The sequence below is a fragment of the Entelurus aequoreus genome, linkage group LG23 (assembly GCF_033978785.1).
Source record: "Entelurus aequoreus isolate RoL-2023_Sb linkage group LG23, RoL_Eaeq_v1.1, whole genome shotgun sequence".
NCBI classification, from domain to species: domain Eukaryota; kingdom Metazoa; phylum Chordata; class Actinopteri; order Syngnathiformes; family Syngnathidae; genus Entelurus; species Entelurus aequoreus.
Window position 1 is genome coordinate 17338560 of NC_084753.1, and position 19242 is coordinate 17357801.

General features: G+C 38.4%; 1 protein-coding gene across 1 annotated transcript in view; it reads right to left on the reverse strand.

Moving 5' to 3' along the window:
• ryr3 (ryanodine receptor 3) overlaps positions 1 to 19242 on the reverse strand; it is a 309061-nt gene that overhangs the window by 135647 nt on the left and 154172 nt on the right. Inside the window, exons 24-32 of the mRNA XM_062034336.1 lie at positions 19024 to 19183; positions 18799 to 18943; positions 9629 to 9834; positions 9351 to 9525; positions 8943 to 9151; positions 3448 to 3611; positions 3258 to 3306; positions 3014 to 3174; positions 1 to 29 (exon numbers count right to left, since the gene is read on the reverse strand). The exon at positions 1 to 29 is cut by the window's left edge and continues 134 nt beyond it. Of these exons, the coding sequence (XP_061890320.1) occupies positions 1 to 29; positions 3014 to 3174; positions 3258 to 3306; positions 3448 to 3611; positions 8943 to 9151; positions 9351 to 9525; positions 9629 to 9834; positions 18799 to 18943; positions 19024 to 19183 (1298 nt within the window). The remainder of the gene's footprint in view (positions 30 to 3013; positions 3175 to 3257; positions 3307 to 3447; positions 3612 to 8942; positions 9152 to 9350; positions 9526 to 9628; positions 9835 to 18798; positions 18944 to 19023; positions 19184 to 19242) is intronic.

Genomic DNA, 19242 nt, shown 5'->3' on the forward strand with positions numbered 1-19242 from the left:
ACACCAGATAGCAGTTGCTTCTCTGGACACTAACATCAACGATAAAGAGAGGAAGTATTGAGGGGCTTTAACATTTTGTCCCCTGGGAAATCTGTTTGTGAAAGGCTGTGATCTTGAATGAAGCAGCTCTTTTTCTCAATGTAAATATAACGTTATAGTAGGAAAACTATCATATATATATATACAGACCACTGGAGTAGGTATCCAGGGTTGCCAAGGCAATGACAGAACTAATATGAATAAAATGTTTTTAATGATTTATTATATACAATGTATAATTGAGGGTGACTTCACAAGACCTACAGAAATTGCTTTACTATATAATAATAAAGAATGATTAGTTCCATACATGTCTATGGTAATGCGAACTTAATTAATTACCCATACAGTTTTTTAAATGCTTTTTTGAGACACTTTTCTAATTCTTGCAATACATTCTAGATTCCTTCAATAAACAAAAAAAATCCCATTGAATAAAAACACTCTTGCCCCACTGTCATAAGACATACTTTGAGTATACATGAAAACTCAACATGTTTAAAGCAATGTCCCTTGCCACGTCGCACTTTGATGTTCACCCTGTCAAAGATTTTTTCTTTAAATATTTTTAAGCATGTTCTATGTATTGTTGGCTTAAATTCAAGGATTACAGGAGTTTTATTTGTCATATATTTATTAATCTTTCTCAAACATTAAACGGACTAAAAATATAAATACTAAAGTACTACTGGCCAATACCTAACCAATCAGAGTGCGCTGTTCAGTGTCCTGGCGAGGACGATAAAAATGTTGCAGGACAATATATTTTTCCACAAATTATTGCAGATAAACTATATTATTATCAGCATTATTCTGAGACCAAATCAATCACTAATGCAGTCCTAAAATAATACTAATACAATGCAAGTATTCCTATCAAACACAATAAACTAATTATCACTGGTATTTTATAACCATTGTAGTTGGAACATCAATAACTTGTAATTATTCTAAAAAGTAAACAAAAACAAAATGGACTCTAAATCTCTTTTAGGAAGAATGGCATTTAAATATTCTTTTTTTTTTAGTCCTGTCCAGCTACTCAGGCAAATCATATTGTTGATGTAGATCAGGGGTGTCAAACTCAAATACAGAGTGGGCCAAAATTTAAAACTGAACAAAGCCGCGGGCCAAGGTTGAACAAATTAACCTTTAACGTACTCTACGAGCTGTCGTCACGTCTGCTTTTCATCCATTCTAACATCATTCAGACCCAGTCACAAGATATGTGCGGCTTCTGTACGAACACACGAGCGAATGCAACGCATACTTCATCAACAGCGATACAGGTCACACTGAGGGTGCCAGTATAAAAAACTTTAACAATGTTAGAAATATACGCCACACTGTGAATCCACACCAAACAAGAATGACAAACACATTCCGGGAGAACATTCGCACCGTAACACAACATAAACACAACAGAACAAATACCCAGAATCCTTTGCAGCACTAACTCTTCCGGGACGCTACAAAATACACCCCCGCTACCACCAAACCTCCCCCCCACACACACACACCTTGTAGCATCCCGGAAGAGTTAGTGCTGCAAAGGGTTCTGGTTTGGTGTGGATTCACAGTGTGGCGTATATTTCTAACAGTGTTAAAGTTTTTTATTCGGCTACCCTCAGTGTAACCTGTATCGCTGTTGATGAAGTATGTGTTCATTCAAATGTGTGTGCGTGCACAAGCTGCACATGTTATGTGACTGGGCCAGCACTCGTTGGGCTAACTGGCTGGCGTTTGGAAGACTCACGGGAGGATCGGCGGGCCAGCTTTAGTGTTAATTTGATATCGCCTCAAGGGCCAAGTGAAATTACACGGCGGGCCAGAGTTTGACACCCATGATGTAGATGATCATATCTGCTGTACAGATTTACTTTACAAAACAGAATTGTGGGATACTTCTCTTGTTGCCTTATTTGTATTTGACTTTATTAAATGGATTTATATTAATATTTGGCGCAAATAACCAATATTCGACATCTTGAAGTGCAATTTTTCCCAGGTTGAAAAACTGGGTTCTGTGTTTTTTAATTTTTGACATCACTTCCCAAATATTATTTGTCGCTGTTTGACGCTAGAAGTACTGCCTCCATCCACAGAAACAAAGATTGTGGATGACTGACAAGAGGGTTCACTCCGTCCACTTAGTTTTGCTTGGGCTGCAGCTGTTGATTATTGTAGTAATCGAGTAATTAATCAATTAGTTGGTTGGATTAATGAGATAAAACACACTTTATAGCCTCAATGCGTATTTAAGGGGAAAATAGTTAAAATAAACAACGTTTCTGCTTGACATAACTTGTCATCTTTTTTTCTAATAAATGCACATCCTCAACATTGAAATTGCACTTTTAACGTGTGCATTCATAAAAATAAAAAAATACAATTATACGCTGCCCGCCGCCGCACAGATCACAGCACCTACACACCACCACTCTCATGTGTGTTCTATTGCGGTGACCATCCGGAAACTATGTCCGCGTATTTAAAGTTCCGGGTACTCTGTGGTTTCAGTTTTATATGACTACCGGTAATTTAAGAAACAGAATATGATTTTAATCAAGTAAATCAATTTAATCGCTGCAGCCCTAATCCTGTATTGAATAAACACGCTCAGGTGATGAAAACGAAGCAGAGTGAAACCTCCTGCAAGAGACGAAGAAAACACACGTCAACATGAAAATGTATCGATGTTGTCAAGTTCATTTTAATTTGTTCGATTGATTGAATTATTTATTAATCGTGGCCAATAATTGTCTCAGCCTCAGGCAGCATTAATATTATTCATGTCTAAAGGGCTCTCAAAACGTTAAAAAAAACGTATTGAGCCGGCTTTAAACAGGTTTTTTTTGCCTAGCTATGAAAATATTCAACTTATCAATAATAATTACGACTGTGAGGAGAATCATTTACCACAAACAAGCCCGGAACTAATTAACAGCGATACACACTGGTTTAGTATACTTGCCTCTCATGGACTCGGCCCCTCTCGTCTCCAAGGGTGACGGTGACAGTTCCGGTCTTGTTGAGGCTGAAATCCTTGCAATAGTAATGATAGTCCGGCGAGACCCAGCCCACCCACACGGACGCAGGGTCCTGCCCGGCAAACACCCTGACAGAGTGGTAGTACTGTGGAGAACAGGTGAAACTTACAAGGCGTGGATCAAGTCTTTGTATTACTATTATTAGATATCTAATTCAGATTGCTTTACAGTTGTGATGCTTCCATAATCCACAGCTCCGTCTTCTTTTGGAGGATGGCTGCAGAGAGCAAATTAATTAAGCGGGTCGACCGAGCAAAACAGCACAGATGAAGACTAAGTGATAACATGCATCATCTGACATAGTCACATGAAAAGTGATTGCTTCACTGCAGCAGCAGTACAGAAACAAATGTCTCACCTGAGTTTAAATGACTCCTCAAGCACCATGTCCGCTGAGTAAAACTCCACGGGCATGCTCAGCCGACAGTAGATGATGTCACTGTTGCTGTTTTGAGTGCCGAACGTCTTGTGGGTGACTTTCAGGCAGGGAGGGCCGTCCACTGTCCCGTCAATCCTTGTCACCTGAGGACAGTCCAAATTAGGAAATCAGACCCAAATAAAGAGGAATTACTCAATACTGTTCACATTTGAACCGATACAGCAGGTCCCGGGAATCCATATCGATACTCAACGTTACAAATTTTTGGTACATTTGTGTGAGTTAATAAAAATGGTTTTTGATAGTTAAATTTCATTTTTTTATTGCAACATTTAGAAAAGAGCTGATTATGATAACTGCTGTTCAGTTGTCATACCTTGTTTCATTATCACATTTCTAAGTCTCGTTTGAAGGTATGACACCAACAGTTGCAACTGTAAGTGGGGTACTTATTATTACACACCAGCTGTTTGATTGTAACACATTTAAAGATGTTGAAATTGTCATGTAAAATCAGCAATGCTAATCAGTACCATGTCAATAGCAAAGTCGAAGTATGTTAGCATCAAGCTTTTTGACTTTTTGTTGGCATTGAAAATTGCCGAGAGGTAGTTTGGCTGCTGGAACCTAGGTACCGAAACATGATACAGTACATGATACAATTTTACGTCAATAAGTGCCCGGCGGGATTCGGTCGGTGCGAAAAAAGTACCAGATTCAGTACCCATTCCTACTCAATACCGTACAACGGCAGAGAATGTTGTGGAAAAACCCAGACTCAAGCCTGTTAAACACCTTTGGGATTCCATAGATGCATGCCAAAATCTGGAAAAAAGTATTCCAAAAAAATGGCAGGCACACAATGACAACTCATTAATAACCACAAAGCATATCAAAAGCCAACAAACAGTACATAAATCCCAAAAACAAAACATCATATAATAAAACCACATAATCGATATAATTAATATAATAAAATCACAAAAAATATTGCATTTATCACGTACACACATATTTATTGCACAAATTATTTTTACCGCACATGCTCCCTAACTTTAACCGCGGGTGGTTACCTGCAAGGCGGCGCGAGTTGTCACACGGTCAGTGGTCAGGTCTTTGCGTAAATCAGTGCAAAGATGAGTGAGGTGACGCCGACGGGTGTGCTCACTGGCAAATTTCACTTCAAAAAACACTCTGACTGGACTTTAGATAAAACTACCGGTACTATGACATTTTGAGTTCTCAAATAAATGACATGAATTCTAGTAAAATGTTCCAATCCGACAGACCTGGGCCATTATTTTGACTTGGGGGCCACATTGAGAGAAAATAATGTGTCTGGGGGCCGGTGAGTAGGTGTGTATAAATAAAAAAATAAAAATGTTTTAATTATATATACATACATATATAGACATATATATACACACATACTGTACAGTAATACACATTTTGTATACATAAAAACAGTATATACACACACACATCCAAATATACACATACATTTACAGACACATTTATACATATATACATACATATAGCTGTAAAAATCTGCCGTACAGTATGTGTGATTGGGTCCCTTTTTTCAGCCACACTAATACAAAAACTCACAATAATGTCAGACAGATTTTAAATTTTTTTATGACAGACCACCTCAAAAAACAGAATGGAATTTTATATTTTTTTTACTGAATGAGAATAAAGGATTTACAATATCAACTGTCAACAATAAAACACTGAATATTAACACCAAAAGCATGTCGCTCTTCTTTTACTTCTCACCCCACCTTCTTGATCAACATCTTTCACAATCAAGCAAAACGTAACAAAAATGCAACAAACACTTCAAAATCTGAACGCAAAGGGTAAAAAAAACACCTACAATGTGTTACATATCACTTCTCTGTAAAACTTTGTTGTAAAAATTTGCTTGCGTGTCTATTCCTGACAACCGTGTCTACTGCTGGCCCACTCCGCTTTGTGCCTTGTCTGCCTGGAGCTGCTGTGACGTAGATTACCATAATAACCTGTACACCAATCAAAAGCGCAGATTCCAACCATTGAAATACTTTGTATAGTTCAAGACTTACGGTAAATTGAAAACAGCATTGCACAACATAATGAACAGTTTCAATGTCTAACGTCTAAAAAAAAATAAAAATCTTAGCGGATCAAATTTTGCCCTGGTCTGCGTCGGATATGCTGACAACTAAATTGCATTTGTGTAAAATTTAGGGAAATAAAATTATTTTTTCAAATCAGATTATCACATTTTGAAATTTACTGCAATTAATCACACTTAATAACAATTCAAAAGTGTGATTAATTTTGTAATATATTAATCAATTAAAATCATTTGACACTACTGTTAGCTAAAAAAAACCACATTTGGTGAGAGCAGACCTACACCAGGCCTTATCTCCCAATCGTTAAAAAAAAAAAGTCCAGAATCCAGATGGTGATCTGGATCAGACCCAAAGTGTAATCCCTTGTTCCTTATCCCTTTTCTGAAATTCCCTGAATGTTAAACCAAAATGTTCCCATAACGTTTTGGGTTATCTACAGCAGTGATTTTCAACCACTGTGCCGCGGCACACTAGTGTGCTGTGAGATACAGTCTGGTGTGCCGTGGGAGATTATCTAATTTTACCTATTTGGGGTAAAAAAATATTTTTTGCAAACCAGTGATTATAGTCTGCAAATTATGTGTTGTTGAGTGTCGGTGCTGTCTAGAGCTCGGCAGAGTAACCGTGTAATACTCTTCCATATCAGTAGGTGGCAGCAGGTAGCTAATTGCTTTGTAGATGTCGAAAACAGCGGGAGGCAGTGTGCAGGTAAAAAGGTGTCTAATGCTTAAACCAAAAATAAACAAAAGGTGAGTGCCCCTAAGAAAAGGGAAGGCTTAGGGAAGGCTTAGGGAAGCCTTAGGGAAGGCTATGCAGAACGAGACTAAAACTGAACTGGCTACAAAGTAAACAAAAACAGAATGCTGGACGACAGCAAAGACTTACTGTGGAGCAAAGATGGCATCCACAATGTACATCCGAACATGACATGACAATCGACAATGTCCCCACGAAGAAGGACAAAAACAAAGTAGATGCGGGAAATATCGCTCAAAGGAAGACCTGAAACTGCTACAGGAAAATACCAAAAAAAGAGAAAAAGCCACCAAAATTGGAGCGCAAGACAAGAACTAAAACACTACACACAGGAAAACAGCAAAAAACTCCAAATAATTACTTTGAGACAAGAGCTATAGTGATGCATGCTTGGTTATGGTTTAAAATAATATTCAACAATTGCGACAACGACCTTTTTCTGTCAACTGAGTTTCGTTGTTTAATGATTTGTGCTGGTGGTGTGCCTCCGCATTTTGTCAACACAAAAAATGTGCCTTGGCTCAAAAAAGGTTGAAAATCACTGATCTACAGTATAGCGGAATAAAGTTTAACAGAGTGAAGCCTCTTGTCAATCATCCGCTGTCTTTGTCTCTGTGAGTGTAGGTGGATGCTCGCATACTCAAGTTGGAACTCGAAACGTAGACTGAGTGTAATGTTGAATACATCTCCTGGATTAGCCCTAAAATGTAATCACTTCTTTTTTTTTTTAACTACAGTTTGGACATTTCCTTAAGGTTTTATCAAAATCCGCCAATAACTTTTTGACCTATCTACTGCAGATGGATAGAAACTGAGTGAACACTAGGAATGTATACCAAGTACCAGTATTTTTTTGGTACCGGTTCCTAATTGGGTTGCTCGAGGAGGACAAATGATACGGCTATCTGTATTTTTTGTATCCAGCTGACCGTCGTAATTATGACACACTGTCACATTAACTTTAGGTGCCTCTGCTACACACAACAAAAAGACATGGGTCGGACCTGATAATCAGCTTGGAATAATCACAAATAAGGAAGCAACACCACACAAAAGTTTGTAACCCAACAATATTTCGTCCTATAAAGAGTAAGTGTTAGTTTGAAGTGAATGCGCTTTACCCACGACTGCTACTACTGCATCAACCATGTTTATATATAATATAATATATATAACATAATAATAATAATAATAATAATAATAATACATAATATATAAAAAAAACAATATATCAACCATGTATCCAGTATTCCACAGGTCAATATTAGTCCACTCAAAAAAGCAAAACATTTAAGTAATAATCCATAAAGTTACTCTGAAGTAAGACACCATCCACTGACAGGTTTCCAGTCGCCTTGCTTAAATGCACACCCACCTAACATGCTAACTGATTGTATTGATTTATATAAAATATATTGTATATATCATGTAAAAGATATGTGCTCTGCACATGAAAGCCATACAAAATATTATTTTTACATTACATTTGTAATTGTAATAAATAGAAACACAGTGATTGATCTGTGTGGTCTTTACAAGATGATGACATAACCGCATTGCACCTTTAAAATAGTTGACTTGTTAAAAAGCAAATGTCAATAAAATATTTTTCTGCTGTGATATGTTACAAGATGTTGGTGGCATACAACCTCTTGTGTTAATAAACATTTTAATAAAAATGCATTTTTTCACATTTTTATTTACACCAAATACACATAGTGCCGATAAGAACACAGATGAATACTGGCATCGATAAGAAAGATCGATATTGGTATCGATAAAATCGTAACGATATACAGTGCAGGCCAAAAGTTTGGACACACATTCTCATTTCAATGTGTTTTCTTTATTTTCAAGACTATTTACCTTGTAGATTGTCACTGAAGGCATCAAAACTATGACACATGTGAAATGAAAACCCTTTCAGGTGACTACCTGTTGAAGCTCATTGAGAGAATGCCAAGAGTGTGCAAAGCAGTAATCAGAGCAAAGGGTGACTATTTTAAGGAAACTAGAATTTAAAACATGTTTTCAGCTATTTCACTTTTTTGTTAAGTACATAACTGGCACTCAGCATCAAGGGTTGGAATTGGGGGTTAAATCACCAAATGATTCCCTAGTGCGGCGTACACTGCTGCTCACTGCTCCCCTCACCTCTCAGGGGGGGAATATGGGGATGGGTCAAATGCAGAGGATAATTTCACCACACCTCGTGTGTGATCGTTGAGACTAACTCCACATGTGTTCATTCATAGTTGTGATGACTTCAGTGACAATCAACAATGTAAATAGTCATGAAATTAAAGAAAACCCATTTAATGAGAAGGTGTGTGCAAACTTATGGCCTGTACTGTACATCCCTGAACATCAGTCCTCCACAGTTTTTTTCTCTGTGGGGCTGCTAAAATACACACACAATCAGAAGTAAAGGTTCTTAATGTAAACATAAGGTATAATAGTAGAACTGATCCGGATGGTTCTTTATCCTATTTTCAGACATTTTTCTGAAATTTTTCATGAAAATTTGAAAAGTTATTTTGCTAAATAATTAACTGTCAGACAAACCAACAGCAACGATTACCTTACAATTATTACCTCAATGTCCCGGTGATCCTGGGGTACATTTACAAACGTAGGCAAGCGTTTGCTGAACCACATGGTGATCTCTCGCTTCATGTTGACAGCAAAGGGCTCGAAGCCTTCCTGAAGGCCACACATGGTGTAGTACTTGAACGTGCTGGCATCCTTCCCAAGGTTCATTCGCCCAATCTGGGAAATGCCCACGCTGCACACGGGAATAAAACCTGGGGGAAAGCGGGGTTGATTTACCAGATAATGACACAGGAGCCGCCATTTTGAAAACCGAGAGGGCAAAACGGAAATATGACCGAAATACAAATAAAAGTTACAGTTGTAATGTTAGCATATGGTCTGTATACAGTGGTTTGAAAACTCTTCAAAGAGAAGATTTAACCAATTTTTAAACAAGAATGGAGCCCTCACCGTCTTCTGTCTCAAAGTCAGTGAAGCAAAGCTCAGATCCTTTGTTTGTGATCAGGAGCTCGCCGTTTAGGGTAAAAATTATCGATTTATCCTCCAAGTTGATCAGGCATCCCACTACGTCTCCTTTTTTCCAAGGATGTCCAAAGTAGCGGCTCCCTGCGTGTATGCGCCGACCCTTCGGAAAAAACAATTGTTTTGTAGTGAGTATGAGGGCAGGGATTAAAGTTATATCATGAAGTGACCTCTAAGTCATTAGGATGACAGTTCAGGTTGTTTACCCTGTATCCATCAAAGATGAAGGCCTGGTCGTCTGTTCCCAGCTCCACATCAGGCCTGCAGCCGGGTCTCGCCCAGCCGACCCTCATGTCGCCTCCACTCAGAGCCTCAAACTCAAAGTACCACTTTCCTGTTTTCACTGCGTAGGTTTGCTCCACACGGAAGAATCGGAGCGTCTCAATACTCTGATCGTCCGCCGCATGGACAACTGGGAAAAATCATAAAAAATAAAAAAAACATCTAAAATTGAGATTTTCAGTGTTTTTTTACGCGCTTGAAGTTACGTGCGTTTGTCTTCTTTGTATTCTCACATCCAGCATGTGGAAGTGGGCTTATTTATGAGGAGAAGACATTTTTTCTTGGTTGTGTGAAAATAGTGGAGCATGGAATTTTACAAACACTTGTGAATGTCATTGAAAACCAAAAAACGAGATAACACTTAAAATTTAAAAAGGCCGTATCAACCCAGGCAGTGCTTGTCTCGTGTACGGGTGTTGCCACGGTGATGTAGTGTGTACATGCACGCTACAGCAGCTTCTTCCTGGATGGATGTGAATTTTAATCTGTAGATGAAACATTGTTTCACCTGTTAGTTAGTTTAAGTTTATTTCGAACATGCATACAATACAATTACAATGTAATGTATCACATATTTCCAGTTATTTCACCACAGCCTGTCCAAACAGGAATAGGAAGAAGCAGAGTTTATTTAACCCTCCCCCATTTCATAACATAGCAGTTTCATCCCATTTCTTTGTTCTGTTTGTAATTTGATTTGTAAATAAATAAATGAATGAAATACATACACTACCGTTCAAAAGTTTGGGGTCACATTGAAATGTCCTTATTTTTTAAGGAAAAGCACTGTACTTTTCAATGAAGATAACTTTAAACTAGTCTTAAAGGCCTACTGAAACCCACTACTACCAACCACGCAGTCTGATAGTTTATATATCAATGATGAAATCTTAACATTGCAACACATGCCAATACAGCCGGGTTAACTTATAAAGTGCAATTTTAAAATTCCCGCCACACTTCCGGTTGTAAAACTCCTTTGGATATGATTTATGCGTGTGACGTCACAAAAGCAACGGAAGTGGTTGGACCCCATCGGACCCGATAGAAAAGCCTCTTGTTTTCTTTGACAAAATTCCACAGTATTCTGGACATCTGTGTTGGTGAATCTTTTGCAATTTGTTTAATGAACAATGGAGACTGCAAAGAAGAACGTTGTAGGTGGGATCGATCGGTGTCTTAGCGGCTAAGTACAATACTGTAATATCCGTGATATTTGCATTAGTGAATTTTTTTTTTAAGGGTTTGGGGAACGCGCATGCGCGAGTGAGTTGGCGGAGAACTTGAGTGTGTGTGATCGTGACTTTTGGCTAACAGCAGCTCGTGGATGTGTGTGCGTTACTTTTTGAACTACAACCAGTTACCGCTTGTTAATAAAGCGATTGAGCAATTTGTTTAATGGACACTGGAGACTGCAAATAAGAAAGTTGGAGCCGGTGGAGCAGCGGACTACAGCAACACCAACACCAGGAGGTTGTGTTGTGTTTTGAGCAGGATAGCAGACGCACTACGGTGAGTCTAGCTTTGGCTTCCAAACATTTGATCGATTGCCCGTACGTGCGTTTCGATATGTGCATGTGACGTACGTAACTTTGGGGAAATATATGTTTCTTGCCGACTCTGATGGCGGCCGGGGTGTCGTCAAAAGCGTACAACGCCCGCCGCCGCATCTAAGCTAGCTACGCAGCTAGGTTAGCTTCTGTTTTTTTAGCTTCGCCAAGCTGAATATTATTAATCGTGTATTTACATGTTCATGGTTTAATAGTATTATTGATCTTCTGTCTATCCATCCAGTCAGGGTTTTTTTTAATTTAGTTTCTATCTGCATTTGAGACTGGCGCTATCGTGTTGGCTACGTAGCTAGGTTAGATTCTGTTTTTTTTAGCTTAGCCAAGCGGAATATTATTAATCGTGTATTTACATGTTCATGGCTTAATAGTATTATTGATCTTCTGTCTATCCATCCAGTCAGGGTTTTTTTTAAATTTAGTTTCTATCTGCATTTGAGACTGGCGCTATCGCGTTGGCTACGTTGCTAGGCTAGCTTCTGTTTTTTTAGCTTCGCCAAGCGGAATATTATTAATCGTGTATTTACATGTTCATGGTTTAATAGTATTATTGATCTTCTGTCTATCCATCCAGTCAGGTTTTTTTAAATGTAGTTTCTATCTGCATTTGAGACTGCTGCTATCAAGTTGGCTACGTAGCTAGGTTAGCTTCTATTTTTTTTTTAGCTTCGCAAAGCTGAATTATTAATCGTGTATTTACATGTTCAGTCACTGTGAATGTCCATTTCGCATTCTCGACTCTCATTTTCAAGAGGATATAGTATCTAAAATGGTTTAAAATACAAATCTGTGATACACAATAGAAAAAGGAGAGAGTGTGGAATCCAATGAGCCAGCTTGTACCTAAGTTACGGTCAGAGCGAAAAAAGATACGTCCATCACTGCCTTTCAAGTCCTTCACTGTAACGTTCCTCATCTACGAATCTTTCATCCTCGCTCAAATTAATGGTGTAATCGTCACTTTCTCGGTCCGAATCTCTCTCACTCCATTGTAAACAACGGGAATTGTGAGCAGCACTACCGCTTGTGACGTCACGCTACTTCCGGTACAGGCAAGGCTTTTTTTATCAGCGAGCAAAAGTTGCAAACTTTATCGTCGATTTTCTCTACTAAATCCTTTCAGCAAAAATATGGCAATATCGCGAAATGATCAAGTATGACACATAGAATGGATCTGCTATTCCCGTTTAAATAAAAAAAATTCATTTCAGTAGGCCTTTAACTTTAAAGAAATACACTCTATACATTGCTAATGTGGTAAATGACTATTCTAGCTGCAAATGTCTGGTTTTTGGTGCAATATCTACATAGGTGTATAGAGGCCCATTTCCAGCAACTAACACTCCAGTGTTCTAATGGTACAATGTATTTGCTCATTGGCTCAGAAAGCTAATTGATGATTAGAAAACCCTTGTGCAATCATGTTCACACATCTAAAAACAGTTTAGCTCGTTACAGAAGCTACAAAATTGACCTTCCTTTGAGCAGATTGAGTTTCTGGAGCATCACATTTGTGGGGTCAATTAAACTCTCAAAATGGCCAGAAAAAGAGAACTTTCATCTGAAACTCGACAGTCTATTCTTGTTCTTAGAAATGAAGGCTATTCCACAAAATTGTTTGGGTGACCCTAAAACTTTTGAACGGTAGTGTACATATATAAATCAATATACCATAATTAGGTAAACAAATATTAAATACATAAATATTAGACATATAAACATACTGCACACAATAATTAAAGTTCTCATAAATAAATAGCTAAATCGTTAAGTAATTTATGGTTCACCTAGGACAGGGGTCGGCAACCTTTACAACTCAAAGAGCCATTTTGACCCGTTTCACAAATTCAAGAAAACAATGGGAGCCACAAAACTCTTTTGAAATTTAAAATGAAATAACACTGCATACAAAGTTTTTTTTTTCTTTGTGCTATGTATAAACCAGACACGCGGCCCTCGAGACGTTATTTTGCGGCCCGCACCTTAATATGAAAATTTAGTGTTAGTGCGGCCCGCAAGTTTTATATGAATGGCGCTTGACCGCATCATACTTGCCAACCCTCCCGATTTTCTCGGGAGATTCCCGAAATTCAGAGCAACTATTCTATCGGACGTCTGCTGATTTTGACCCAAACAACAATAATAAGGGCGTGCCGTGATGGCACTTTCTTTAGAGCCCTCTACAGCCTGTATTAACAGCGTGCCAGCCCAGTTACATGTTGTATGAGGCTTCCGCAGACACCCCCCCCGCTACCACCAAACCCCGCCCTCCCAATCCTGCACCCCCACACATCAACACCCCACGCCCCTCCGTGCGTCGGTTGAGGTGGGCGGGGTTGGGAGGGCGGGGTTTGGTGGTAGCAGGGGTGTATAATGTAGCCCGGAAGACTTAGGGATGCATGGGATTCTGGGTATTTGTTCTGTTGTGTTTATGTTGTGTTACGGTGTAGATGTTCTCCCGAAATGTGTCTGTCATTCTTGTTTGGTGTGGGTTGACAGTGTGGCGCATATTAGTAACAGTGTTAAAGTTGTTTTATACGTCCACCCTCAGTGTGACCTGTATGGATGTTGACTAAGTATGCCTTGCAGTCACTTACGTGTGTAGGGCAGAGCCCGCATACAACATGTGACTGGGCCGGCACGCAGATAGTGTAGTAAATAAGCGGACGCTAAAGGAAGTGCCATCACGGCACGCCCTCAATATTGTTGCCCGGGTGAAAATCGGAGAATGGGTGCCCCGGGAGATTTTTGGGAGAAGCACTGAAATTCGGAAATCTCCCGGAAAAATCGGGAGGGTCAGCAAGTATGCAGCTGAGCCGCATCAGAATGATCAAAGAGCCGCATGCGGCTCTATAGCCGCGGGTCGCCGACCCCTAACCTAGGAGATGAATAAGATGATCTCATAAAAAAAAAAAAAAAGGTTCTTTGTACTTTGTGAACAGTTGTAGTTTAAACAGTCTCTTAAACTGAATTATATTGGTGTTTTGTTTGATTTCCTTGTGTAATCCATTCCACATACGGATAAGCTAAAGGTCTTAAGTGTTGTACGTGCATACAAGTGTCTAAATTAGATTTTTCTCTGAGGTTATATTTCTCATTTGATAAGGATTGTTGTACATTCTTGGGTAGGAGGTTATAGTTTGCTTTGTGCATAATTTTAGCAGTTTGCAATATTTTTAATTCAATAAATAAAGGGTTTGTATGTTCTCTATATCCAACATTATGTATTATTCTAATTGATCTTTTTTGTAACACTGTTAGTGAATGAAGCGCACATTTTTAGTTGTTTCCCCATATTTTTACACAATAACTCAGATATGGTTGTTGTTATAACCGCTCTGATGTTATTTGGAATGTTAACAGTTCTTAGTACAAATGTTCGTGAAGCTGGGATGTAAGGGGTTTCCGGGGACAGCTGTTTGTGTGTGAGGGTGTATGTGCGCGCAAGTTTGAGGGCGACAATTGATTGATATTAACTGTCCAAAAAAATCAATTAAATCAACTTTTAGATGCTACATTATGCAAGTATTTTCTATTAAAGAGTCACAATGAAAGAGTTCAATGATCACGGTTTAGTACAAGGATGTCCAAACACGGGGATGGATGCGATGTACATTTTGAGTTTTGATGGTTAATACAGAGCGGCATTATGGTCCTTTTATCCTCGTTTCAATGGATGTTTGCAGGTGTCTCAATTGAAGTGATTAGAATACATACCTTTGAACATATCTTGTGTGGTGTACACTGCATCCAAACTTCAAGTGCAAAATAATGTTTCACCTTCCAGAGGCGCTGGACTTATTGCACCCTCAGAGGCGCTAAGAGCAAAAGTACTTAAGTTGATGGGAGAATATGCGGAAGGCCAGATTTGACAGGGAACACCCACATTTAAGGGTTACTCTGCTCAGATTGTGCATCTTGGATGAAGGCAAGCAGTGACAAAGTTAAGTCGTGGGGGAGAATGCCGCACAGCATCAATCACCTTATTTTCTTTCCATGTGGTATAATATGAGATTTTATATTATTATGTGTACATAAACATTCCAGAAAATATCCTCAAGCTGCTCAGAGTAGAAACGTAAAATGTTTAAAATGTATAAGATGTAATATATAAATGTGTCTTTTGGCTTTTAGATCATTGAAAGTGCATCTGTTCACATTGTTGCGTTTTGTATCACTGTTTACTTATTTTAGATACAGTAGAACCTAAATATACAAACCCCTCTTTTCAGTTTATGGACTTTTACTGTAGATCCAGACAACTATACCTCTGTGTACAAACCATGTTTCTGTTTACGAACGCTTCATTTATCCATTTTGTGCCGTGATGGTCACTTCTCAGTGCTTCATTGTGTGTGCCTTTTCTGTGTTCTTTAGCCTTTTTACAAGTTTTGTCCATTTTGCTAACTCAATTATGAGTCCCAAAAAGACGACAGACCAGTGTGGGGAAAAAAAGAGGAAATCGCTGTGGAGTTAAAAAAAAAAGAAAAAAAAAAAAGAATATTTGCAAGTTGTACATTAATGGCACTCACAAGTATGGAAGAATTGACAAAGCACAGCAAGTTTTATTGTGATAAGATTGAACTTTTCTGGAAAATATGCCAAAGCAGACTTATTTCACAGCGGAGGAGAAGAGCTGCCTCTTGTTCAGTGGCGCCTCTTCACGCACACCTGGCCCCTCCTTCTTCCCCCTCCCCTCTCCTACTCTGTCAGCTCCTCCTTTGCTGATGTTAATGTAAGCTAATTTTACTTTTTTAAATATTTACTGTTGTTGCAATATGGCTGTTAAAGGGGAACGACACTATTTTTTGAATTTTTGCCTATCACAATCATTAGGAATGTATTTTTTTAAAGCATTCTAAATATTAAATAAATGCGATGAAAAGTCTGCTTACAATGGAGTCTTTGGGAGCCTCTCTATTCTGCCTATAAAGTCCCTTAAAAATATCCAAACACCTCCATTAAGGTTTTATATACAAAGGTCCATGATTTAAGTATATACTGTATGTAATGTAGAAACGTGCAGATTTATAACAACATTTAATATTTACATACGTTGGGAATTTTAGGCAAACACGACACATTAATTTAAATAACACATCACGACTTCATGAGAGCCAACAAACATAATAAAACATCACTTACTGTACAATGTCTGCTATCATTAGGATGTCGACTGCCCGGATGTTCATTTATTCCCAATTAGACGAAGAATGACTCATTATCCTCGCGAAGAAAAGGGGGAGAACCAGGCGTCTTTTTGGGTCGTTCTCGGCATTCTTGGGTCTAAATTGGCTGTCAAAGTGTACCAACTTGTCGGAATACGTCCTCGTCCTTCAATTATCCAGGTGAAAGGCATTATTTATGATATATACCGTATTTTTCGGACTATAAGTCGCTCTGGAGTATAAGTCGCACCGGCTGAAAATGCATAGTAAAGAAGGGAAAAAACATATATAAGTTGCACTGGAGTATAAGTCGCATTTTTTGGGGAAATTTATTTGATAAAACCCAACACCAAGAATAGACATTTGAAAGGCAATTTAAAATAAATAAAGAATAGTGAACAACAGGCTGAATAAGTGTACGTTATATGACGCATAAATAACCAACTGAGAACGTGCCTGGTATGTTAACGTAACATATTATGGTAAGAGTCATTCAAATAACTATAACATATAGAACATGCTATACGTTTACCAAACAATCTGTCATTCTTAATCGCTAAATCCGAAGAAATCTTATACGTCTAGTCTCTTACGTGAATGAGCTAAATAATATTATTTGATATTTTACGGTAATGTGTTAATAATTTCACACATAAGTCGCTCCTGTGTATAAGTCGCACCCCCGGCCAAACTATGAAAAAAACTGCGATTTATAGTCCGAAAAATACGGTAATCAAGTTTGACAAGCAAGGAAGCGCTAATTAGTCGATCATGTCAACAAAGCCATACAAGCCAGTGATCACGGCGTCGCTATAAATAGTTTGTGTGCGTTACCGCTTGTATTAACAATATCACTAATATATAATATAGAATATTTTCAAGTCACAAAATGTAAATGGAGAACTGTAGGCGTTTTTTGGATGGTTACTTATTGGGTTTTATGGGTGGAACAGAGGACCTCCCATTGGCTCTGCTGTAAGCAGATTTATTTACGAGTTAGAATGCATTTAAAAAAAAATACATCTATCATCATAATGATTGTGATTGATACGCAAAATTCCAAAATAAGTGCAGTTTCCCTTTAAAGTTAAGTCTTTTTGTGATTTCTGATCTTTTGTGAGGGCACCAAAGGGACTCCTGTGTGTGTGTGCGTGGTAGTAGAGCAGTGCATACAGGACAGTTCAGCTTGTTGTTTTGGCTTGTTAATAAAGAGGAAGTTGATCAATCACCTCCTTGTTATGCTTGTTTGATATACAGTACTGTACAGCACTTTATATCGGGTTCAAAGTGTACCGTACAAACCTTCACTAAAATAGGAACTTTAGAAATTTGCTTCACTATACAAACTTTTATAATTATAAAACCTGTTCAAGTACCAATTAAGTTTGTAGGTATCCGTCAGCATAGCAAACTGATTTTGCCTATTTTCTGGACTTTTAATGTCATTAATATGGCCGAAGTTTTCTTCAAACAGGGCTATTCAACTAAATTGCTTTGGGGGCCACATTTTCAAAAAATAAGAAGTGGGGGTCTTAATTTGTATAGCTTGAAGAACCAGTGTCCTCTAGAGTAGACATTTGATTATGGTCTATTTATTTTGTCAGTGTTACAGGAGCATTTTGCTGTTTTTAAGGACCTTCTGCTATAAAAATCGAAGATCATCTCTACGACGAGCCCTCTAGGATTTTTATTTTTTTTAAACTCAACTCTCAGGCCACTAGTTAAATAGCACAAATGAGGAAAACGAGAGGACCCCAAAAAGAACCTTGGGGAACACCACTAGTATAATTAAATAAGTTAAATAACAACTTGCTGCATCTGAAGTAAACTAGCTACAGCAACACCTTGGTTCCATAAATCACATTCCGAAAAAATGAGTAACTGTTAAAAAGGAGAGGACTTAAAGGGGAGCCTTGAGGAACGCCCCAGTTATGTAAATCACAAGTTTAGACCCCACTGTTCGAGGTTTACTTGCAAGGTAAAAACATTCATTGCAAGGATCTGACAATGTGTTTACAGTGGTCCAAGTTCCTCTATACAACAGCAGCACTATGAAGTTGTTAGGAATTTGTTGCAAAAATATTTGTCTCCCAAGTTTTGAACTGAGCCACGGTGTCATTTGTGGGCCGGATTTGGTGCCCGGGTTGCCAGTTGAATAGCCCTGTTTTAGAATATTTAAATAATGTTTTTTTTTATTTTTCTCAAGTTACGACATCTCTTCTTCAGTCTGCTGAGGTTACGGCACTATTTGTAGCATTAAAAGGCATTGAATAGCCTGCAAATACTGTATGTTTTCATGAATGTTTCACATTTTTGAATGTTATAACATTGTTATATAAGCATGGTTGCGTCTCTTACCCTCTTGGTCTGGAGGGTTGATGTCATATCCATAGCCAACCGTTGTCCTGATGGCCTCTCTCAGACTGTCCCTGTTAGACTTCTTAGTGCGCTCATCAAGTAACGCATACGGCACGAGGCGAGGATTACGTCGGCTCTTTAAATCCTGGCACAAACAAAAAAAATGGTGTCCGACTGACGAGCAAATGCTCTTAACTATTCTTGCCTGTTGAATGGAGAAAGTACCTGCTGGATTCCATAGGTCCATCCTTGTTTAATTCTGTCTTTGGCCCACATGTTGTGGGCATTTTCTGCCAGTTTATCAACTAGAACCTCCAGACCTGCGGTCAGTTTCACATCAGAAAGATCCAGAGGCGCAGGTTTATATCCATTGGACATCATGTAGCTGCAGTCAAAACATTATGAAATAATAATAAAACACATAATTATAGAAACACACTGACT